General features: G+C 48.8%; 1 protein-coding gene across 1 annotated transcript; it reads right to left on the bottom strand.

Annotated features, from left to right (window-relative positions):
- Positions 1–4,169: 4,169 nt before the first annotated feature.
- Positions 4,170–18,510, bottom strand: St3gal2 (ST3 beta-galactoside alpha-2,3-sialyltransferase 2). Its single transcript, XM_051169089.1, has 6 exons — positions 17,418–18,510; positions 13,287–13,480; positions 9,202–9,381; positions 6,343–6,388; positions 5,951–6,070; positions 4,170–5,322 (listed from the first exon to the last, which is right to left on the bottom strand). Exons 1-6 carry the CDS (start codon positions 17,754–17,756, stop codon positions 5,149–5,151), a joined length of 1,053 nt encoding a protein of 350 aa, XP_051025046.1. The 5' UTR covers positions 17,757–18,510; the 3' UTR covers positions 4,170–5,148.
- Between the last annotated feature and the right edge of the window lie 4,166 nt (positions 18,511–22,676).

Genomic DNA, 22,676 nt, shown 5'->3' with positions numbered 1-22,676 from the left:
AAAGGAAGGTATGACCAGATTTATGAGTTATTTCATACACTGTATGAATAAGATTGGATAAATCACAGCGGTAACACATCATTCTAAGAAATTTGAATTTATGAGAAACATTTTACTAATCATGGTTTATTTGTATTTTTATGCTTACTAGACTAATATATGCACATTAAAAAGTGTGTATAAAAGTTTTCTCTGTGCATTCAGGAGGCACCATAGCTATCAGCTTGCTCAACATGCCCTACTGTTTCTCTTCTGTCTTCCACACATGCTTTCATTTTCCAGAAGTGTGAATACTTCACACTATTATGTAACCTGATGGTTCAGGTGCACACATTTTTTTTTTAACAGGCCTAGTACACACATGTACACACACACACATACCTGTTTAACTCTGGAAAGTAGCTGTCAGCCACCCTGGCATATATTTCACTACTCCTCAGTGATAGGTAGAGGATTTTGAGCATGCTCAATACCCATAGTGCCACAGTGGCTGGCTGAGTCCCTGTCTTGGATCACAGTAAGAACTGCTTTTACATTCCTGTGAGTAGAATTCTTAGGTAAGAGTGGGAACATTTAAAGTTGTAATTCACCACCAACTCTGTCGTATCCTAGTTTTGTTGTTTTTTAAATAGGGTCTCATTGTGTAGCTCTAGGACCAAGCTGGGCTCTGACTCAAATCCACCTGCCTCCTGCATGCTGGGATTAGGGGAGTGTGCCATAATGCCTGATTTATTGTATGGATTTCTTTAAGACTTTGCCAGTCCAGAAAGAAGCTAGAGGGATTGTTTAACAACTTCCTTTTATATCCAGTTCCAGAGGTATCTGCTGCCTCTTTTCCCCTTGGGCACCTGGCAGTCATGTGCACTCCACCCCCAGAGGCGTAACTGTCTTCAGTCCCAGCACTCTGTTCCAGGACAGCCAGAGTTACAGAGACCTTGTCTCAAAAACAAAACTAAAACCATCTTTCCTATAGAGTCAGTTTGTGAGTAGTACATTTTTACGTTCACATAGATCTTAAGATTCCAGATGTGTTAGTCCTCACCTGTGATCCTAGCCTGTATAGTATCTCCTGAGCCCAGAATTCAGGGTCTTATGCAACAGTAAGACCCCTTTTCAAGGAAAGGAAAAAAGGAAAGCATATTTAGACAAGTCTTTTTGGGTGTGAATTATTTTGGTTTCATAAAAGGGGAGTACATGACAGAGGGGTGGGTACATGGGCCAGAGGTCCAGCCCTTGAATGAGAATGGAAGTAATGACAGCAGGAAAAGTCAAGGTCTAGAGGTGTGGTGGCTCAGGAATTTAATTCCAGCATTTGGGAGCCAGAGGCAGGCAGAGCTCTGTGAGTTTGAGGCCAGCCTGGTCTACAAAGCAAGTTCATGACAGCCAAGAAAACACAGAGAAACCTGTCAGAAAAAAAAAAAAAGGCCTACCTTGGAACGGGAATGCAGGAGTTCATGGGTGCGGGTGTACAGGCATGTGAGCACTGTGGGGAGGTTTGTGTGCACAGGTGTACAGGCATGTGAGCACTGGGGAGGCTTCAGAAAAGAAGGGAGAAGGCACAAAGCAAGGTGAAGCAATTAATACCCGCACTGACCCAAATGGTGACACTGAAAATGGAGAACATACCGACCCAAATGGTGACACTGAAAATGGAGAACCATCTTCTATAAAGGCTGATAGGGCTGGAGAGATGGCTCAGTGGTTGACAGCACTACCTGCTTTTCCAGAGGACCTGGGTTCAGTTCCCAGCACCTACATGGCAGCTCAAAGCTGTAACTCCAGTTCCAGTGGATCTGACACATGTAGGCAAAACACTAATGCACATAAATTATTTTTTTAAAAAAAAGTTGGGCAGTGGTGGCACATGCCTTTAATCCCAGCACTCAGGAGACAGAGGCAGGAGGATCACTGAGTTCGAGGCCAGCCTGGTCTACAAAATGAGTCCAGGACAGTCAAAGCTACACAGAGAAGCCCTGTCCCGGGTGCGGGGGGGGGGGGGGGGGAGTGGGTTGGATAGATGGCTCAGCGGTTAAGAGCACTGGCTGCTCTTCTATAGGTCCTGATTTCAATTCCCAGCAACCACATGGGAATTGAACATATCTCTATAATGAGTTCTGGTGTCCTCTTCTGGAGTGCAGGTGTACTTGCAGGCAAAACACTATACATGATAAATAAATCTTTTAAAAGGGGGGAAGCAGATAATTGAGTGTTGGCAGGGTACCCCAGCACCCAAAAAGCAGATGCAGGTGGGTACAGCCTGGACTACAAAGAAAAATGTGTCTCAAAAAAGCAAAACAGACACCAATACAAAAAACTACAAGGTAGTCTTTTAACTAGTAATGGAGCAAAAATGGCTCATCCCAACAAAAATGGCTGCAGCTGATTTTGCCCATCTGCCCTAGTGTCACTCTTGATAGATTCTGTCTCTGCACATACAACTCTGATGCAGCTTCTCCACATTGGCCCCTCTATCCCCGTCATCACTGAGCAGGGTTAAACACCAGAGGGCAACCCCCCCCCGAAGGAAGGGTGGTGGGGGTGCACACCTTTAATTCCAGCACTTGGGAGGCAGAGGCAGGTGGATCTATGAGTTCAAGGCCAGCCTGGTCTACAGAGCAAATTCCAAGGCATCCAGGGACATAGAGAAACGCTGTCTCAAAGAAACATAAAAACGTTCTAGTATGAGGCCAGAGACTTCCAGGACAGCCAGGGCTACCCAGAGAAACCTTGTATTGAAAAAAACGTAACAGGCTAGGGAGATGGCTCATAACCATCTATAATATCTGGTGCTCTCTTCTGGCGTGCAGGTGTATATGCAGCCAGAATACATTTACTGTGTATACATAATCTTTTTTTTTTAAAACATGCTCTTAAATGTAGGGATTTTAAAATTTTAGTTCTGAGATGCATTTGACACCTATTTTAGTGAGTGATTTAAGGTATGGCCCCAACATTTCCCCCCAGTTTTCCTGTTACCTTACTGAAGTTTCTATAAGCATTCCTCCTTACTTAGAAGCAGAGCTGAGGAAGGCCCTGCCCCAGCTCTTCTCCTAGGGAACCATTTCTGTGCAGTGCTGTGGTGCACTGGCAGCAAGAGGTGGGCCTTGTGTAATGTGGTTGGAGTCAGCAGAAAAATGTCAAAGAGAACTCCCCTAGAGCCAGGAAAGGACAGCTTTGTGTGCTGAGATGAGCTAACACGAGCCTGTAATAAAGGCCCTGTGCTTATAAAAGGCCATTTCAGATGAGCCAGGAATGTATTCTTGCTCACTTTTTCTCCTTTTCAGAAAGGGTCTCATGTATCCCAGGTTAGCTTCAAACTTGCCATATAGCCGAGGCTAGCCTTAATTTACCTTCCTGCCTCAGCCTCCCACCTGCACATGCCACCATACCTGGCACAGAAAGTTGATTTTTAAATCATAATAACTCAAGAGCACAGCCCATGAAGTAGGCTCCTCCCTTTTAAGAGGGAACCAGAGCTGCTTTGTTCTCCCAAACATCCTCACCTCCTCAGATATACCTACAATGGCACAGTTCAGAACAGATGAGTGACTCTATGGGGTTTGTTCTTTTTAATTCAGAAAAAGAAAGGGAAGAAAAAACTTTTTTGAATGTTTAAATAACCATAGAACAAAAGATTTGGGTGCTGGGACCTACTTCTTCTAGAATGGGGATTAATGGTTTAAACAAAATAAAGGGACGAAGGAGAGAGAAATAAATTATTCTTCTCAATACTGTTTGGCATAGTTGCATTGTTTTTCAGCTTCTCATCACAGCAGCTTCTTGAGAGCAGAGATGAGACAGGCAAGAACAGAATGGCTGGTGCCCCGACTTGGCAAGACAGTTAGAAGCTCTTAGTTCTTCTAGTCCCACTCAGTGTACCCCGTTTCTCCATCCCTGGAGAAGGAACTAGGAAGGAACAGACTCCAACAAAGTTCTCAATGTGTTAGTTTTTAGGGGTACTTGCCTCATCCCAACCCTCTCCACTCCACCTTCTGGGTGACTGTCCCCCAACGAGGAGGCTGCTTGGTAATGTCCACTCATTAAAAATGGGAGATATGATGTGGGCACTGGAGGGAGAGGGGAGTGCTTTTTGTGGCCTGAGACATTTCACTGAAGTCCTTTCTCCTAATCAACCCGGACAAGTCATGCAGGTAGCTTCCTGATTGACTTACCAGCCCTTTAGGAGCTGGAAAGCGAGTTAGAACGGGCGAGTAAGCAGGGTCAAGATGCGGACAGGAGGAGGCATGCATGGCAGCCACCAATATGCTCCTCCCCAGCAAAGCTCCAAGCCATCTGCGAGGCCTGCAAAGAATTGTCAAGCAATCTTGGTTGGACAGCCATCCCTGGCAGCTTCAGGGTAACTGAAGTATGAGTCCAAAGCAAATCCTACCCCCAAGCAAGAGGCTGCCTGCTCCTCTTTGGGGTGACAATTAAAGAAAAGATACATGCATAGGCAGCTGTGCTCTCCTTTCCAACCTGCTATCCACCATGCTGCTCTTGCCTTAGGGCTAAAGACATGGGCTGTGGTGTGAGTGCGAGGGCAGCAGGGCCCCTGTGGTGTCATTTTGTCTCTAGATCAACAGATGAGCTGGAAAGGAGGTCCAGGGCCTAAGGACAGACGCTGAGGTGGTGGTGGGGAAAGTAGGAGTGAGGGCACATGTGAGAGAAGCACCTTGCATGAGACTCGGTGGAGTTTCCAACCCCTTCCTGACACTAGGGAGGTTCACCCAACTGGGAGTGAATGCAATCCCCGACTACCTGATGAGCCACGGAATGCCCTGGAGAGGGTCTCACCGCAACCACGTTTCTTTGGTGGGCTTCACTCACCCATCCGGGCCTAAGCTGGAAACAAGTAGTCCAAAGCGCTCCTGCACAGCCCCAGCCCCGCCTCTTTAAAGGCGGAAAAGAAACTCTTATCCAAAGCAGGGGGAGGGGAAGGGGATCGAGGACCGCCGCATCCCAAGGCCATGATTGGTGGGGACGGCGGTGCCGGAAGTTCTCCTTGAGTCGCATGATTGGCTAAGAAAGAGAAGCTCTGCCCAACTGCAGCACTGATTGGTTGCTGGGGACGGCGCAGTCTGATTGGTGGGTGGCAACCGGCTCCTGCCGGTCCGAGACTTGACTGGTCCTGATGGCGCCTTGAGCTGCTCAGTTGCCTCGGTAGACCTCGATTTTGCTGGCCTTGGCCAGCATGTCAATGATATGGGCTTCGAAATCAGCATCATGCACTCCTGTCTTCCGGAACTCGCCCGCGTAACGGTTGTTCTCCCAGTAGTGGTGCCAGTTGCCTCGGCTGTCAGCCCCGAACCCATACACGTTTACCTGTGAGGAGGGTGGCACAGAGGTCACCGGGAGTCGGGGACCATGGTGGGGGACACCCAGGCTTGGCCTAAGGACTCTGACCCAGATGAGACTGTAGCCTCTTCTGTCTCTTTCTCATTTGTGTTTTGCTTTTCTACGAAAGGAAGGGTCTTGTGTGGCGCCGGGTGCCCTCAAACGGTCCTCCTGTCTCAATCTCTCCATAGCCACCAAGACCCAGCTATGAGGTTGCCTTTTTGTTGTTTGTTTTTAATGTGCATTGGTGTTTTGCCTGCACATATATTTGTGTGAGGATGTTGTATCCTGGAAGAGTTTCAGAAAGTTGTGAGCCACTATATGGGTACTGGGAACTGAACCCAGTTAAGAGCCGCCAATGCTCTTAACCTCTGAGCCATCTCTCCAGCCCTAAATTTCCTTTTCTAATGAAGTAATTTTGTTAGTAAAGTGTAAAAGGTAATAAAGACTGGGAAATGCAAATACACCACTTATAGCACAAGGATGAAAAGACCTAATCCACATTGTTTCTGTCTAAGAAAAGTGACTTCCCTAGGGCCACTGCTAAGGTGGGGGAAGGGCTTCCTCTGTTTATGGCGTCTGTGACTACCCCTCTACCCTGGCGCCGACTGCCTACCTCATCACACACATGTAGTGCAAAGAAGAGCACCAGCATTCCCGTGGAAGGGTAGCGCCCGTGATGCTCTGTCCACCTGTCATGGATGTACTTGAAGAAGGCTGGGTTGTAAATCTGGACCTGCAAGGAGAGTGAGGGGCACATGAAGGGTTTGGAGGTATACCAGTTTGGGCCAGGCTCTGCACAGCTCCTAGAAGTTCCTCAGTAGTGCTGCACACGGGTTTTCCTAGGTTCCTGTGATCAGCTGGAGTAGGGCATTCCAGCAGGCGCAGACTATAATGGTCTTGGAAGGGCCCTATGCCACTCCTGAGCCTCAGGACGAGGCACACCTGGAGTAAGCCAGCATAATTTCCATGATGGTGGGGTCACAAGAACAAGGGGGGAGAACTTACCTTTTCTTTGTCCACTCGAAGGAAGGATTTCACTGGGGCATAAGTGCTGCAAGGAGACAGAAAAGAAAACCTTTCAGCTGGCTCATAACACCCGGCAACACGTCCTCTGCTCCTTATGACCAAATGGTGACAATGTCGTGAGTTCTAGACTCATCTGTTGTCATCATATGTCTGTCACTGCAGGACTTTGTCAGAAGCCTTCAGTGGGATAGTCAAGCCTAGGGACTTCAACCTTTCTTCTCCGAGTTGTCTGCTGGGGAAACTCTACTTTTGGATCAGCTGACCAGCTCAAACTCATCATGTGTGCTGGCTAGTTTTTATGTCGGCTTGACACAGTTGAAGAGGCACAAGCCTCAGTTGACAAAATGTCTCCAAAAGATCCGGCTGTAGGCAAGCCTGTGCGGTATTTTCTTGATAAGTGATTGATTGATTAAGAGGGCCCAGCCATTGATGGTAGAGCCACCCCTGGGCTCGTGGTCCTGGGCTCTATAAGAAAGCAAGTTGAGCAATCCATAAGGGGCAAAGCAGTACTAAACTACCTTTAGCCTTCTTACTATTTTTTTTTTAAGATTTATTTATTTTAGCCTGGCAGTGGTGGCATGCGCCTTTAATCCCAGCACTCGGGAGGCAGAGGCAGGTGGATCTCTGTGAGTTCGAGACCAGCCTGGTCTACAAAGTGAGTCCAGGACAGCCAAGGCTACACAGAGAATCCCTGTCTCGAAAGAAAAAAAAAAAAGATTCATTTATTTTATGTGCACTGGTGTTTTACCTGTATGTAAGTCTGTGTGAGGGTGTCAGATCTTGGAGTTACAGAAAATTGTGAGCTGTCATGTGGGTGCTGGAAATTGAACCTGGGTCTTCTAGAAGAGCAATCAGTACTCTTGTTTTTGGTTTTTGTTTTTCGTGGCAGGGTTTCTCTGTGTTAGCCTTGGCTTTCCTGGAACTTGCTCTGTAGACCAGGCTGGCCTCAGGGAGATCCATCACCACCCAGCTGCAGTCAGTACTCTTAACCACTGAGCCATCTCTCCAGAAAGGGTTAAAACTGTGGTTTGTTTTTGTTTTTGTTTTATCGAGACAGGGTTTCACTGTCCTAGACTTGCTTTGTAGACCAGGCTGGCCTCAAACTCTCAGCAATTTGCCTGCCTCTGCCTCCCAAGTGCTGGGATTGAAGACGTGAGCTACCACACCTGGCCAAAACTGTGTTTTGTTTTGTTTTTTCACTTAATTCTTTTTATTTAATTTATTCAGATTACAACTAAATTGTTATCCCATCACTTGTATCCTCTCATTCCTCCCTCCCTCTGCTTTCACCCTATTCCCCTCCCCTAGGTCTGTGACTGAGGGGGACCTCCTCCCCCACTATATGGTCATAGGCTATCAAGTCTCATCTTGGTAGCCTGCTTATTCTTTCTTTGAGTGCCACCAGGCCTCCCCACCAAGGGGGGAAGGTAGTCAAATGTGGGGCACCAGAGTTCATGTCAGAGTCAGTCCCTGCTCTCCACATTACTGTGGAGAATGCCCTGTCCATTGGCTAGAGCAGAGTAGGGGTTCGATGTTTACTATTTGTATTGTCCTTGGTTAGTGCAACAGTTTGAGCAGACCCCCCTGGGCCTCGATCCACCCGTCACCATGTTCTTCTTGTAGGTTTCTAGACCCTCTGGATCCTTCTATTTCCCCATCTCCTGTATTTCTCTTACCTAGTGTGCCAGTAGGATGTCCTCACATCTATCCCAATCTCCTAGTAAGTGAAGAGTTCCATGGGGCATGTATTTTGGGCTAGTGCCCAATTATAAGTGAGTATATACCATGTGAGTCTTTCTGCTTCTGGGTTAACTCACTCAGTATGATCATTTCTAGTTCTATCCAAAAACTGTGCTTTTTATAATATTTAGCCACACATAAAAGTACAAGGAGAGGCAGGCACGGTTGTTTAGGGCTGGGGACAGGGTAAGACAATTTGGTTACTGGGGATATTACTAGATCAAAGACACATAGAACATAAAGACATTCTAAAATTAATTGTCATGTTTACAGCATTCCAATTCATAAAGATGTTATTTTTAATGTTACTTTTTCAGTTTTTATTACATTTATTATTTGTGTGTGTGGGCGCACAAATGCCCTAACATGTCATGCTATGCATGTCATGGGACAACTTGCAAGAATGGATTCTCAAGCTGGGTGTTGTGGTGCATGCCTTTGATCCCTGTGTAACCTTGGCTGTCCTGGACTTGCTCTGTAGACCAGGCTCCCTGAGTGCGAGCACCACCACCCACAGCTGCAGAGCAAGTTTAAGGCTGGTTTTAGCAGCTTATCAAGAGCTTGTCTTGCTGGGCATGGTGGCACACACCTTTAATCCCAGCACTCAGGAGGCAGAGGCAGGTGGATGGACCTGAGTTCGAGGCCAGCCTGGTCTACAAAGGGAGTCCAGGACAGCCAAGGCTACACAGAGAAACCTTGTCTCAAAAAACCACACACACAAAAAAAGAGCTTGTCTCAAAAACTAAAAATCAAAAAACTAAAATCATAACAATAAGAACCAACCCTCAGTGAAATGGATTGCCCAAGGTTCTCAGCTGTGATAGAATTATGATCCCAAAGACAGTTATCAGAAAAAGAGCCCCACAGTTCAGAAAGAAAAGAGCCCAGTCCGAACTGGACAATCAAGATTTGCTACCAGTATACTAAGTACCACCATGCAGGAAGAGACACACAGAAAAGCTCTACCCTTAGCTAACTCACCCTTTTGAGCCCTCCTTCCTCACTAATTCAATCAGAGAATATTCTGAAGTCAGAGAAGAGCCCTCCCCAGTGCAACTCCCGCCACCCATACTCCACCCCACCAGCAAAGAGGCTCACAATCGGATCTGTCCTGTGGAGAGGGCACTGGCAATCCACATTAGGTCCAGGGCCTTGAAGGGTACCAACACAAAGCTGACATTGGCAGGCAGGTTCTTGGCACTCTCGGGGTACATGAAATGGTGGGTTGTCCGGCTGCCAACATCCTTCTCAAAGCCCACAGTTGGTGCCTGGTTCATCCTGAAGAAGGAAAGGGGATGAGATGAGAAGGGAACTACCAAGGAAAGTGGTACATGTGTTTGAGAGGGTAACTTGGCATGCACCAAAATTAAAATGAAAGCTGGACATGATGGCTCATGCGTATACTTCCGTCATTCAAGAAGCTGAGGCAGGAGGATTGCCACACATGTGAAGCCATTCTGAGCTAGAGAGTGACATCTGTCTCAAGAAAAAAGGATTTTAATGTACAAATGATGTATACATTGGCTCAGCAATAGTTGCTTAAGTAAAGATAAGGCTATGCCATAATCAAAGAACTGAGGGGTACAATTGTGTATTCATGCATCAGGCGAATGCCACCTAGGTATTAGAATGCAGTAAATTCTACATGCTGGGAACAAACCCAACACTATTCAGTAACACACCCAAGGGGTGGGAAATTCTGATTCCTTTGTTCTTTTTTTGAGACAGGGTCTCACACAGCCCAGACTGGCCTTAAATTTGCTAAGTACCTAAAGTTGGCCTTGAACCCCCGACCTCCTGCTTCCACCTCTCAAACTGGTCAACATCTCACATCACAGGTGAAATGGCTCCAAGCACGAGCCTGCTGTCTTGTTTTCTGTTGTTTACGAGGGCCTTTCTGTCCCCTGTGGATGGAGCACTTGCAGCATTATTACCACCACAGCAGGGTGGCCAGATGCTCTGCCCCTGCACTATGGCACAGGGATCCAGGAGGGAGAAACAATCTCCATGTGCCTCCCAGCTTTCAAGTCAGCTCTATGAAATCAGTACAAATGTCCCCCGTCAGAGTGGCCAGCACCATTATCTGGGCTGAGTTTAGACTTCCTGTGCCACAGGGCACCTCTGCTGTTTTCCTCCTGCTCCTCTCCCAGGAGCAGAAGTGTCAGAGAACAGAGGGGGACATCTCAGTTGCCAGTGAGTGGAAAAGGCAAGGAGGACATGGAGGCATCTAGCCAATGACACGGGGCTGGGCCAACGCTGAGATCCAGATTTACACTTCTGAGAAGCTAAAAAGCAAACCTCATCTTTTGTTGGTTTGGTTTTGTTTTGTTTTGAGACAGAGTTTCTCTGTGTAGCCCTGGCTGTCCTTGAACCTCTGTAGACCAGACCAGACTGGTTTCGAACTCAGAACTCAGCGATCTGCCTGCTTCTGCCTCCCGAGTTCTGGAATTAAAGGTGTGCGCCACCACGCCCAGCTGCAAACTTCATTGTACCAGAGACTGACAGACCAAGCCCCAATGGTCAAAGGGCTGTGACTATCCAACTTCAGGGGGAAAGGTATGAGAGGAGGACTATTTGATAGCAAGAAGCGGACAACTGGAACTAGGAAAGAGGGACAAGAGAAGGCAGTGGAAGGTGACTATGATCAAAACAGATTATATACACACACGAAAATATCATAATGAAACCCACCATGAAAGACTGTGGTTGCCCCAGGCTGGCTTCTACAGACCACTGTCTGCTTTCTCCACTGTAAGTAGCCAGTGTCAACTGAGTCGAGAACTCTCTCCTGAGCCCCGATGGTGGGACTGTCTGCTCCCTTTACTCCTGCCTACTCCAGGCCCCAGACAGCAAGTGGCTGGGGACAAACACAGTCCAAGATGACAGATGTTTCACAGCCTCCACAGGAATGGGAGGAAACGTGGCATTCTTTTGGAGGCTCTGACTCATTCTAGATAAGTCAAAAGGCCAGAGGATGACAGATCTTGGTGACATGGAGCCAAGCATTGCAGAAACCTATCCATTCCTAGCTGCCTTCAATGGGCAGGGCAGATTGTACGTTCCTCGGGGGCACAGTGTCTGGCTGTCTCATTCCTTTCACTCACGCTCACATCATGCCTCCCATCACCAGACCATGCTAGGAGCTGGATGGATCAGCTGGCTAGAAGAGGCGAGAAATGCTCAGTTCCAGTTGGGGTCATCAGCTGATCCATCAGAGAATTTACAGGAGGAGGCAGCTGGAGGCGAGAGCCCCAAGAGCAAGGTACACTTGTATTTCACGGCTTTCCCTGCCTCAGGGATGGAAGCTGGTTCCAAATCAGGAGAGGTCTGCAAGTGGCTGCCAATACTGCCATCTGGCTCTTTATACAGAACACAGACAGCAAACTACCATTTAGGCCACCCCTTCTACAAAGCAATTCTAGGGCCCACTGCCTCATGTGCAGGAGAAGCTCTGGATGTATCTACACTAGGACACCCTCATGTAAGAAGTAGCCACGACGTTAGCATCTACAGGCTTGACCCCCGGGCTTCCCAATCATCACCAAGGAACCTAATGACAGAGTTGGCCAGAGAAGCAGGTACTCAGGCATCTGGGAGGTTTCCTTGGGCTTTCCAAGAGCCCCAGGGCTGAAGGGGAGCAATGGAAGCCTGACTCTCTGAGCTCAACAGAATCCCTCCACCAGCTTCCTGTCCTTTAAAGTGCTGGAACTGGCAGATGAGGGTAATGCTGGTGGCTCTCGAACTCTGGGTGGAACTCAGTATTCTGTTTCTCCATCCATCACTATTTCTCATCGTGAGGAAGGTCTTGCAAAAAATTATGAGAAACCTCAGAGACACATTGCTGTGTTGCTGTTGCTATGGAGACAGCAACAGTTTCTAAGACAAAGGCCTTCTGCCTCGGGGGAAATATAGCCTTTCTGCAATGCTCATCTTAGGAGATGTTTAGTAAAAACCTGACATTTTTTTATTTACTTATTTATTCCTGTGTGTGTGTGTGTGTGTGTGTGTGTGTGTGTGTGTGTGTGTGTGTGTATTTAATCACCTGTGCATGTGGAGGCCAGAAGTTGACACTGGGAGTCTCTTTATCTTAGCTCTCTGGAAGCTGAGGCTTAAAGATCCCAAGTCCAAGGCCAGCCTAGGGTGCCATAGTAAGTTTCTGGCTTAGAAAAACATCTCAACTTGGGAGGCAAAGGCAGGTGGATCTCTGTGAGTTCGAGGCCAGCCTAGTCTACAAAGCAAGTCCAGGACAGCCAGGGCTATACAGAGAAACCGTGTCTTGAAAAACAAACAAACAAACCATATATGTGTGCAACCATGCCCACCTCACCCTCTTTTAAAGTTGATTTAATGTACTGCAAGGATAGTGACAAGAATACTTCCTGTTACCAGGTGGTGGCAGCACATGCCTTTAATTCTAGCACTTGGGAAGCAGAAGCAGGTGGGTCTCTGAATTCAAGGCTAGTCAGGTCTACAGATCAAGTTTCCAGGAGAGAGAGTTGGGGGGGGGGGCAGAGAATAATGTGTGTGTGTGTGTGGTTATATATATGTATGTGTGTATATTATATGTGCATAATACATATGTGTGTGTTTATATGTGTGTGTATATGTAATATGTATGTGTGTGTGTATGTATGTATTTGTGTGTGTATGTATGTACGTATGTTCGTTATATGTATAAATGTTTTGCCTGCAGGTATGTATGTATAATAGCTATGTCCTATGCCCATGAAGGTCAGAAGAGAGTGTTAGGTCCCCTGGTCCCCTGGAACCAGTCAGGTGACTTTGAGCTGCCATATTCTTAACTACTGAGCTTCATCTCCAGCTCCCAAAATTTATATTTTGAGTATTTCCTTCACACTCAACCTCGAAAAACTGTGGCGGGACCAAGACTATCAACTGAAGCCTCTGGGTGCTACATCCCTTGGCACACTGGGCAACTGTACTTGCACCCTCGCAGGAAAAACCAAAGAAGACTGGCAAGATGGACCAGTGGGTAAAAGAGCTTACCACCAAACCTGAAAATCTTGAGTTAAACTTGCAGGACTCATTGGTGAAGGGACTTGTACAAGCTGTCCTCTAGTATGCCCAAACTAAATAATGTTAAAAGCAAACAAAATCCAAAGAGACAAGGATGCTTCATGGATTGCCTTCCTCGTCTCCTGCCTGATTCCAGAAGAACTCACCTCATGATAAAGTTGTGGCTGTCCACTTCTTGCCCATAGCCAGAGCCCCGAAGGTTGCCTGAGTTGCCCACCACAGCACAGCGCCGGCACTGTTGGGGATCCCGGAAACGGTAGGGGTTCTCGCCAGGCACAATCTGGAACAGCTTCTCCAGGACCTCGTTGGTGTTGTGTGACTTGAATTGGGGTTGCAGCATCTGGGCAGGGGAGACGGCTGTGAGGATGGAGACTCTCACCCCTTCAAACCTCCCCTCCAGTCAGAGCCACACAAGACCTCCTTGCCCAGGCCTGTCTGGGAGTCCCCTCTCCAAGCACAGAGGAACTTCTCCTCTGTCCATAGTTGCAAAGTCTTGATTTCTAGTCTCACTATTAAGAGCCCAGTGCCCTGCCAGTCATGGGCTCCTCCAATGCTCCAGAGAGGCTTGGGGTGGGGGTGGTGTGTCGAAGTGCTATTTGAGGCATTTTGGAAGGTCTTTCAGGGGTCTTTCCAATATGTCTCCAGGGGGACCCCTGTGGGACTTGTCTATAGCCACAATGAACCTCTGGGAAGCACGGGGAGGTACAAGAGTTCTTTCAGAGCCTAGCGTGGTGGCGCACACCTTTAATCTCAGCACTTGGGAGGCAGAGGCAGGCAGATCACTGTGAGTTCGAGGTCAGCCTGGTCTACAAAGTGAGTCTTGGACAGCCAAGGCTACACAGAGAAACCCTGTCTTGAAAAACAAACAAACAAAAAGAGTTCTTTCAGAGACAGATGGATGGAATAAAACTGGTCCCCCCTGCACCTTATCAAGAGCTGGTATCTAAACTGCTAATGATCAACAAAGACTCCATGTAGCTGAGGTTATCCTTGAACTCCTAATCCTGTTTCCACCTCCTAAGTATTGTGTTTTGTTAGAGAAAAAGGTTTCAGCACATAGTCCAGGCTGGCTTTGAGCCTGCTATGTAACACTGGCTGGTCCCTGAACACAGTGTTTCTGTTTCCTCAGCCTCCTAAGTGCTGAAGACGGCAGATGTATATCACTATAGCCTGCCAGAGTTCAGTGCTCAGTGGGGCCAGGTAGCTGACATACAGGAGCAAAGAAGGTGGAGTGCGCAGCAAATAAAACATCCCATGCCTACAAAAAAATAAAGAAGAAAAAAAAAAAAAAAAAAAAAAAAAAAGCAATCCATGGGCCACTGAGATGTCCCAGGAGGTGAAGGAAGGCACTTTCTGCATGCCTGATGACCAGCATTCAAGTCCTAGGACCCATCAGTTGAAGGTAAGAATTGACTCTGACCGCCACACATGTGGTGGAATGGAATACTTGCCTAGTAGGGCTCAGACCCTGGCTTTGACCCTCAGCAGTAACAGCACTGCTGTAGACTAAGCTGTAGCGCAGTGGGTTCCTGGACAAGCAGGAAATGCTAAGGGAACCAGAGACCTTTCTGGAGCAGAAGCCTGGCTCTGAGACAAGAATTCTCAACTTTATGGCAAAAAAGGGAGGCTGTGGGGAACAGGAAGATGTGTGGTTTGAGGAACATAGTGCCTAAACAGCCTCTCAGTTCCATTCCTGTGACCAGAGGACTGTCTTCTCCCCTGGGAACCCACCCCTACTCAGAGGTCTGGCTCTGTAAGGCCACTGCTGAGGCTATGATGGCAGGCAGACACGAGGCACTTTCTAAACCTTGATTTTCTTCATAAAACAAAGATTGTAGCTTTGAGTGACAGGCAAGATTCTGCTACAAGACGGGCCTGTGGGTCCTCCAGGCCCCTGCTCCACAGACACTAGTCTGGAGGACTCTTAACAGTCTGGCCCAGTAAATAGGGTCTGGACAGCTATCTTCATAAACATGGATACTTATGTCCTCACATCCATGAAAAATGAGAGAAGAGTCATCTTGCTCCCATGCTGGCTGGAGGGGCAGGGACCAGGAACTGCCTCTCCATGCCAGGGAAAGCAGGCAGCCTACAGAGTCCATTCTTGGCACAGGAGGCAACCAGATGGCCCTGGGAAATGATGCTCTAGAGATGACGGGGCAGGGTAGAAGACATGAAAGCAAAAAGGTCTTGGGACCTAGGAAAATAGGGGTGGACCTGTTACAGGCCCTTCTGAGGCTCCAGTGTTCCTCCTCTTACAGTGCTTTCTCCCAACCAGAGTGGTCTTTTCCAGCAACTGGAAAGAACCAAAAAGGCCTCTTGATGTGTTTATAATCACTCTGAGCCAACATTTACCAATGAGGATATTCAGTATTAAAATCCATTATTTCGCCGGGCACTCAGGGGACAGAGGCAGGCAGATCACCGCTGAGTTCTAGGCCAGCCTGGTCTACAAAGTGAGTCCAGGACAGCCAAGGATACCCTGTCTCGAAAAAACAAAAACAAACAAAATCCATTATTTCTAGGCTAGGGAGAAAAAGCTCAGTAAAAAGTACTTGCCTTGCAAGCAAGGAAGACCTGAGTTTAGATTCCCCAGCACCTATGTAAAAGTCAGGTGGGCAAGACAGTGGTGGTGCAGGCCTTTAATCTCAGCACCCGGAAGACAGGCCAGGGGAATCTCTACATTCAAGGCCAGCCTGGTCTACAGAGCGAGTTCCAGGGCAACCAAGGCTATCTAGAGAAACCCTGCTCAAAAAACCAAACAAACAAAAAAACCAAACAAATAGCCAGATGAGGCAGTGCGTTTCTGTAATCCGATGCCAGCGGTATGTAGATAGGCAGGTGTCTGGAACCTCATTAGTCAGCTAGCTTGGACAAATCATCGGCTTCTAGACTCAGTGAGACCCTATCTCAAAAAGCAAGGCAAAACGGGCAGTGTAGTGGTGCACGCCTTAATCCTCACACATGGGAGGCGGAGGCAGGCAGGCTCTGTGAGTTTGAGGCCAGCCTGGTCTACAGAGTAAGTTCCAGGATAACCAGAGCTACATATTAAGACTGTGTCTCAAAACAAAAAATACCCCACAACAACAAAAATAAGGCAGCCAGCACCTGAGTCAGATACCCCATGACCTCTGGCATCACACACACACACACACACACACACACACACACACACACACACACACACACCATACACAGGGACTGGGGAGATGGTTCAGCACCTGAGTCAGATACCCCATGTCCTCTGGCATGACACACACACACACACACACACACCATACACAGGGACTGGGGAGATGGTTCAGCACCTGAGTCAGATACCCCATGACCTCTGGCATGTGACACACACACACACACATACACACACCATACACAGGGACTGGGGAGATGGTTCAGCCAGTAAGAGCACTAGCTGCTCTTTCAGAAGCCCCGGGTCCAATTCCCAGCACCCACACAGTGGCTCTCAACTGTCCAACTCCAGAGGCTCCAAAACCTTTTTTCTGGCCTCTGGGGGTACCAGGTACACAAGTGGTGCACGTACATGCACAAAGAACATCCATTCACATACTAAAATAAAAACATTTTCAAAAGCATGTATATATGCTGCACACACAGATCCGGCTCCTAGAGTCTGGTAAGAGGCTGGAGGATGGCAGGTAAGAGGACCCGGTGAGGAATGGTGCTTGTTGCACAAGCCTGGCTAGCAATCTGAGCTCAATCCGAGGGACCCACCAAAAGGAAGAAGCAAACACCACAAAGTTGTCCTCTGATCTCCACATGTGCACTGTAGCACCCGCACATCCCCCACTACATCATACATGTACATGCACACACACACATGCTTATTTTAGAGAAATAAGAAGTTGGAGGGAGTAGCACTAGGCCCTTGCTGCAGCTGTGGAGTGGCTACCTGCTGCCTAATAGGCACACCTCTATCTATGGCGTGGCCTTCAGGCCCCCACTTTATCACTTGGACTGCTGATGCCACGTGTGCTGCCTACCTGGGCCAAGGGTATTTGCGGGGGGCGGGGTCTACACTGGACTCCTATAATGCTAGTTCTCTCTCCTTCCAAGTCAGCTTGTCCTGCCTGTCGGCAACCTATGATCCAGGGACACAGCTCAGAACAGACGGGCTTCCTGCACTGTCAGGGCACTGGGAATCATAGGACAAGACAGCCTACATCCAAAAAGGAGCTGTCAGAGCAGCTCCAAAATAAAGACGACCAGTTCCGGGAAGTGGGCAGCGAAAGCGAAGCAGGAGGGGCCACAGTTCTTACCATCCACCACCTCTGGACATCCGGGGGGAGATACATGTTGTCCCTGGTCCAGACAGGCGAGATGTTACTGTCAAAGTGGCTGTCAAACCAGTCAGAGGTACCGGCATCACCCATGCAGCGACTGCAGGCACAACTTTTCCCCAAAAGCCCCTCCTTGCCAAGGCGCTGCAGTCCCGAGTAGCCTGGCACCAGCTTCACCCGGTGTGTTCCGCCCAGGGTCCCCGAGTCTAGGTAGGGCAAGGCAGCCATGCTGTGGTGTGAGTAGGTGAAGAGCAGGGACATAATGAACACCAGCAGGAAGGCCATAGAGAGGAACCAGACCCGAAGGGAGCACTTCATTGTGCTGGCCACGGGGCAGCTGTCACCGTGGCCAGTCCTTTCCCAGCCCACTGTGAGGCCAGCCACGGCGCAGCCTGCTTGTTTTGGCAGCACGTGTAAAGGGCATAGGGGCACGAGGTGTGGCAGGGGCCTTTTGCCACGCCCTCCCTCAGTAAAAGGAAGAAAGCAGGTCTGCAAGAGTAGCCCCCCTCCCTCCCCCCCGTCCCTGAGCCACTGGAGCCTCCGCTTAGGGCTTCATTAGGTCTAATCAGTCACTAGCTGGGCCACAAAGGCTCTGCTTCTTCTGCCACCCTGTCAAGGCAGAGGTCAGTCCATCCCAGCCCTCGAGTTCCTTGTGAGTGCTGGCCGCCAGCTCCAGGAACCCGCCTCTTTGGTGGCTTGAAAAGGTCCAGTCTGGAGCAGTCGGGGCCCTTGTGGCTCATGAGCAGACGCTGAGGCAGCCCCTCGTCCCCCGCAGCGGGGAAGCCCTGCAACTCTGATCACAGAGAACACTCTGGCTTCAGGGGGCCTGCATTCCATGCACGAGACCTCTTCACACTTGCAGGCCCTCCTGGCCCAACTTCTTGGCCAAGGGAGAGGAGCCTGACCTGAGGCCAGGAAGAAAACCAGTGATCTTCATGGGCGTCAGGAAACTGCTGTAAAAACCAGGAACCTCCGACTCCGTAGCTTCTGGCCCACTGCTTCCCATCAGAGGTGCTGGTCCTTTCTCCTGGTGATTGCAGCCCTAGCTGCAGGTGCACAGGAGATCACAAAGCACCTACTCCTGCCGTGGGGTCCTCTGGAGCTGGGAACAGCTGCTGCTCAGCAAGGGGCTGCATCTAAGCCATGTGGGTCAGCAGAGCTCCTCACCAGGGCTCCAGTCTCCTGCCTGGAACTGCTGGCCTCGGCAGGGCAGCTGTCCTGCCCACCCCTGCTTCTAGGGGTGAGGCTGCCTTGCCCTTGGCTCCTGCCAGCAGTGATCCCCTGGCGGTCTCTTCCTCACCTGTCAGGCACACAGCGTGACCCTGAAATTCAGAGAGGGAAAAAAAAACATGCAGATAGACTGCCGGAACCTGAACAAACACACATGCATGCTCTCTCTCTCTCTCTCTCTCTCTCTCTCTCTCTCTCTCTCTCTCTCACACACACACACACACACACACACACACACACACACACACACACACACACCCCACCCATGGCCCAGAGGGCACAAAGGCAGCAGTAAAGGAGATGCCCCTTAATAAACAGGTAGACAGAGGAAAAGCCTCTCTCCTCAGACTGTGCACACATAGCATCACTTTGCCTAACTCCTGAGTTAGCACAGCACCTTCACTAATTAGCCTGAGGACAAACAAGGAATGAGTTAATTTCCCCTGGGTCCGACCGCAAGGGCTGACACACTCAGTTTAGAAAGCCTTATCCAGCTCTGGGTAGTTACTTTCCGGCAAAACTGAGGAGAAATTGGCCCAGAGGAATCCCCAGGTCTGAGAATAATGGCACAGCCTCACAGTGCTCTCAGGAACTTCGAGTGCCCATGGGAAGCTGACAGGAACTTGTCCCTGATCTCTCAGATGTGGACTGTACAGCCAACATTTCTGATTGGGCAGTGAACCATGAACAACACTTCCTGCTCTGATGCACAGGGAAAACATGTCAGGAGATGGGGTTTCTGGCCTTGGAACAACCACCAACCAGCACCCCCCATGGCCCCCCGCAGTTTCCCCAACAGCTCCAGGATCTCTGCTGTCTCCTGGGACAGCAGGGACTAGTGGAGGTCTCCAGGCAAGCTGTCTTGAGTGCTGGCCTGTGCAAAAGGAGCCTGAATCCATGCTAAGGGCGCCTCTTAAGCCACCTCTTTAAATCTAGCCAGCCAGAGTACGGTCTCACATGACCCAGGGTCTTCATCCCCACCCCTTCCTTGTTGACTGCTCCAGCCAGGCATTCTAGGCGGCAAAGTGTTAGGGTCTGTGTCAAAAAGATGGCCGCCAGGACAGCAGCCCGCAACCCCAGGAGGAAACAGCAGGAAGCTAAAGAGCTGTTCAGTAGTCAACCTGAGGCCTGCTAGGGACTACAAGAGATCCGAGACTCTGCCTCAAAGTGCAAACAAAACCAAAAGAACCAGTAAGATGATTCAGTGTGTAAAGCGCTTACACAGTCTTTGTCCAATCCCCGGAAGCTACTTAAAGGAGAGACTTGTCTCTACAATGCTGTCTCCTTCTGATCTCATGTGAGTCCCATGTGTCCCCCACCCTCATCACACACACAAGGAACAATGAAAAGAACAGCTAGAGAGATGGCTCAGTGGTTAGTAGTCCTGGTGCTTTCCCAGGAACCCCGGGTCCAGGTCCCACCAGCCACAGGGCAGCTCACAATCATCTGTGACTCCATTTCTGGAGAAGTATATACAGTCATACACGTAGACAAAACACCCATACACATAAAATATAAATAAACAAATATTTAAAAAAAGAAAACGGCCGGGCGTGGTGGCACACGCCTTTAATCCTAGCACTCGGGAGGCAGAAGCATGAGGATCGATGTGAGTTCAAGGCTAGCCTGGTCTACAAAGTGAGTCCAGGACAGCCAAGGCTACACAGGGAAGCCCTGTCCTCAAAAAAACAAAACAAACAAAAAAAAAGAAAGAAAGAAAGAAAGAAAAGAAAACGTGCCAGGCTTGATGGCGTACACCTCCGATCCCAGCACTCAGGAGGCAGAGGCAGGCAGATCCTACAAAGCCTACAAAGTGAATCCAGGACAGGCAAGGCTACACAGAGACTCTGGCTCGAAAAACAACAACAAAACAAAACAAAGCAAACAAACAAAACTCCTTGACCCTCAGTTTGTAATCAGACTCAAATTTCTTCAGTGAAGCTAAACCCCAGAGCCACCAAGGACTGGTATTAGCATGATACAATAGAGAAGACATTATCCTAGATTGGGAAAATGATGCTTATAGATGTGAAAGTACTTGCTGAAGGCCATGGCCTTAGGAGTGGCAGTACGCTCTGAGAGCTGGTCAAATTCCAAACCCTGAGAAAAGCCAGAGTGCTGAGAAGCCTGTGAGCCACCAGAGAGGAGCTGGGCCCGGGGAGGTACTTTCTGCTGTGCCTGCTGACCTGAATTTCCCTGGGACTCAAATAGTAGCAGAAAAGAAACGACTCCCTATCTGGGTGTTGTGGTAGTCACCTTTGATCCCAGCGGATCTTTGTAAGTTCAAGACCTGCCTAGTGTACAGAACAAGTTCCAGGATAGGCAAGGCTACACAGAGAAACCTTGTATTAAAAAACTGAGAGGGGGTGGGGGTCGGGGAAACAAAGCCAGGTGTGATGGCATACACTGTTACAGGATATTTGATCACACTGTGAACCCTGAGATTGCTTACTAGAAAAACCTGTTTCTAGTTGTGGTGTGGCTCAGCCCTAGCACACACCTGTAATCCAAGAGATCTCTGTAAATGAGATTAAATAAAGTCAACCATAGGTCAAGAGCAGAGCAAGCAACCCCTTGACAGGGAGTGAACATGGGGGGAAACCGTCGAGAATGAGAGGACAGAGAGACGTCCAAGAAGCAGAAAGGAGGAAGATTCGGTTTGAAGGCTTTTTAAGTCATCATGGAGAAGGAGAAGGTCCTTTTCTTTTTGTGACATCAAATGAGTAGGAAGGTCAGCTGGGTGCCTTCTCTGCCTCTCTGAACTAGCAGGCTTTCACCACAGTGTCCGGCTCCCGAGTCTTTATTGGTAAAACCACATGTTTGGGATTTTGTTTACAAACAACACACATAGTTGACAAGTGGATCTCTGCGAGTTTGAGGCCACCATGGTCTACAGTAGTAAGTCCAGGCCAGCCTGGGCTACATAGCGAGCTACATAGCGAAATCCTGTCTAAAAAAATAACAATGTCAATGCCCATCTCACCTCTGCCTTTCCTCCCAGGAAACCACAGCTTCTCCAAGGAGTCTATGCCATGGGCTTCAATCGACTATCCAAGATCCAGGAGAATGTGTTGCCCATGATGTTTGCTGAACCATGAGTACAGACCCCACTGTACCTCTTCAGGGTTGGTTTAACTAAGTGCTTCATGAATGGCTCGGGGGGGGGGCATGGGGGGCTGTCTGGGACAACCTGCTTTCTCAGGAAAAGAGCCTCAACAGTACAGGGAGAATCACGTGGATTTAGATGCAGTTTCCTTCTTTCCCACTTGACAGTAAAAACTGATATGGGTAGTGTTTTATTTTAGACAGTTTCTAGGCTTTAGAAATTACTTTGGAGCTGGGCGTGGTGGCACATGCCTTTAATCCCAGCACTTGGGAGGCAGAGGCAGGTGGATTGCTGTGAGTTCAAGACCAGCCTGGTCTACAAAGCTAGTCCGGGACAGCCAGGGCTACACAGAGAGACCCTGTCTCGAAAAACAAAAAACAAAACAAAACAAACAACAAAAAAAAGAAATTACTTTGGAACTACACGTAGTGGTTCATACCTGTGACCCCAACACTAAAAGAGTTCAAGGCCAGGCTGGGCTATAAAGGTATTAGGGCACTGGGCCAGTAAAGGGCTGAACAGGTGAAGATGCTCACACCAAGCCTGACCATTGGAGTGACAGGACCATGAGAGGTAACTTCCCACAAGTTGGTTGCTCTCTGATCCCCACCAGTGTGCTCCCTCTCCCCATGCCACAAACAAATAAACACATGGGGGAGGGGAGTTTTAATCATATACTTCAAGTGGATAAGTTACATATGGTGGTGTGTGAGACGACACCCATCCTCCTAACCAGACAGTGTCTCACTATATAGCTCCGGCTGGCCTGGAACTTAAGGCAGTCCTCTTTCCTCGGCTCCACAATTGCTGGAATTGTAGGCATGCACCCCCATGCTCAACTTTTTCATTGCTATGGCTTTATAAGAGGGTTGAGGGGCTGCAGAGATGACTTGGTGGTTGGG

This window comes from Acomys russatus, chromosome 26, assembly GCF_903995435.1.
Source record: "Acomys russatus chromosome 26, mAcoRus1.1, whole genome shotgun sequence".
Taxonomy (NCBI): domain Eukaryota; kingdom Metazoa; phylum Chordata; class Mammalia; order Rodentia; family Muridae; genus Acomys; species Acomys russatus.
The sequence above is the reverse complement of the archived record's forward strand: the minus strand, read 5'-3'. Positions and strand labels throughout refer to the sequence as shown.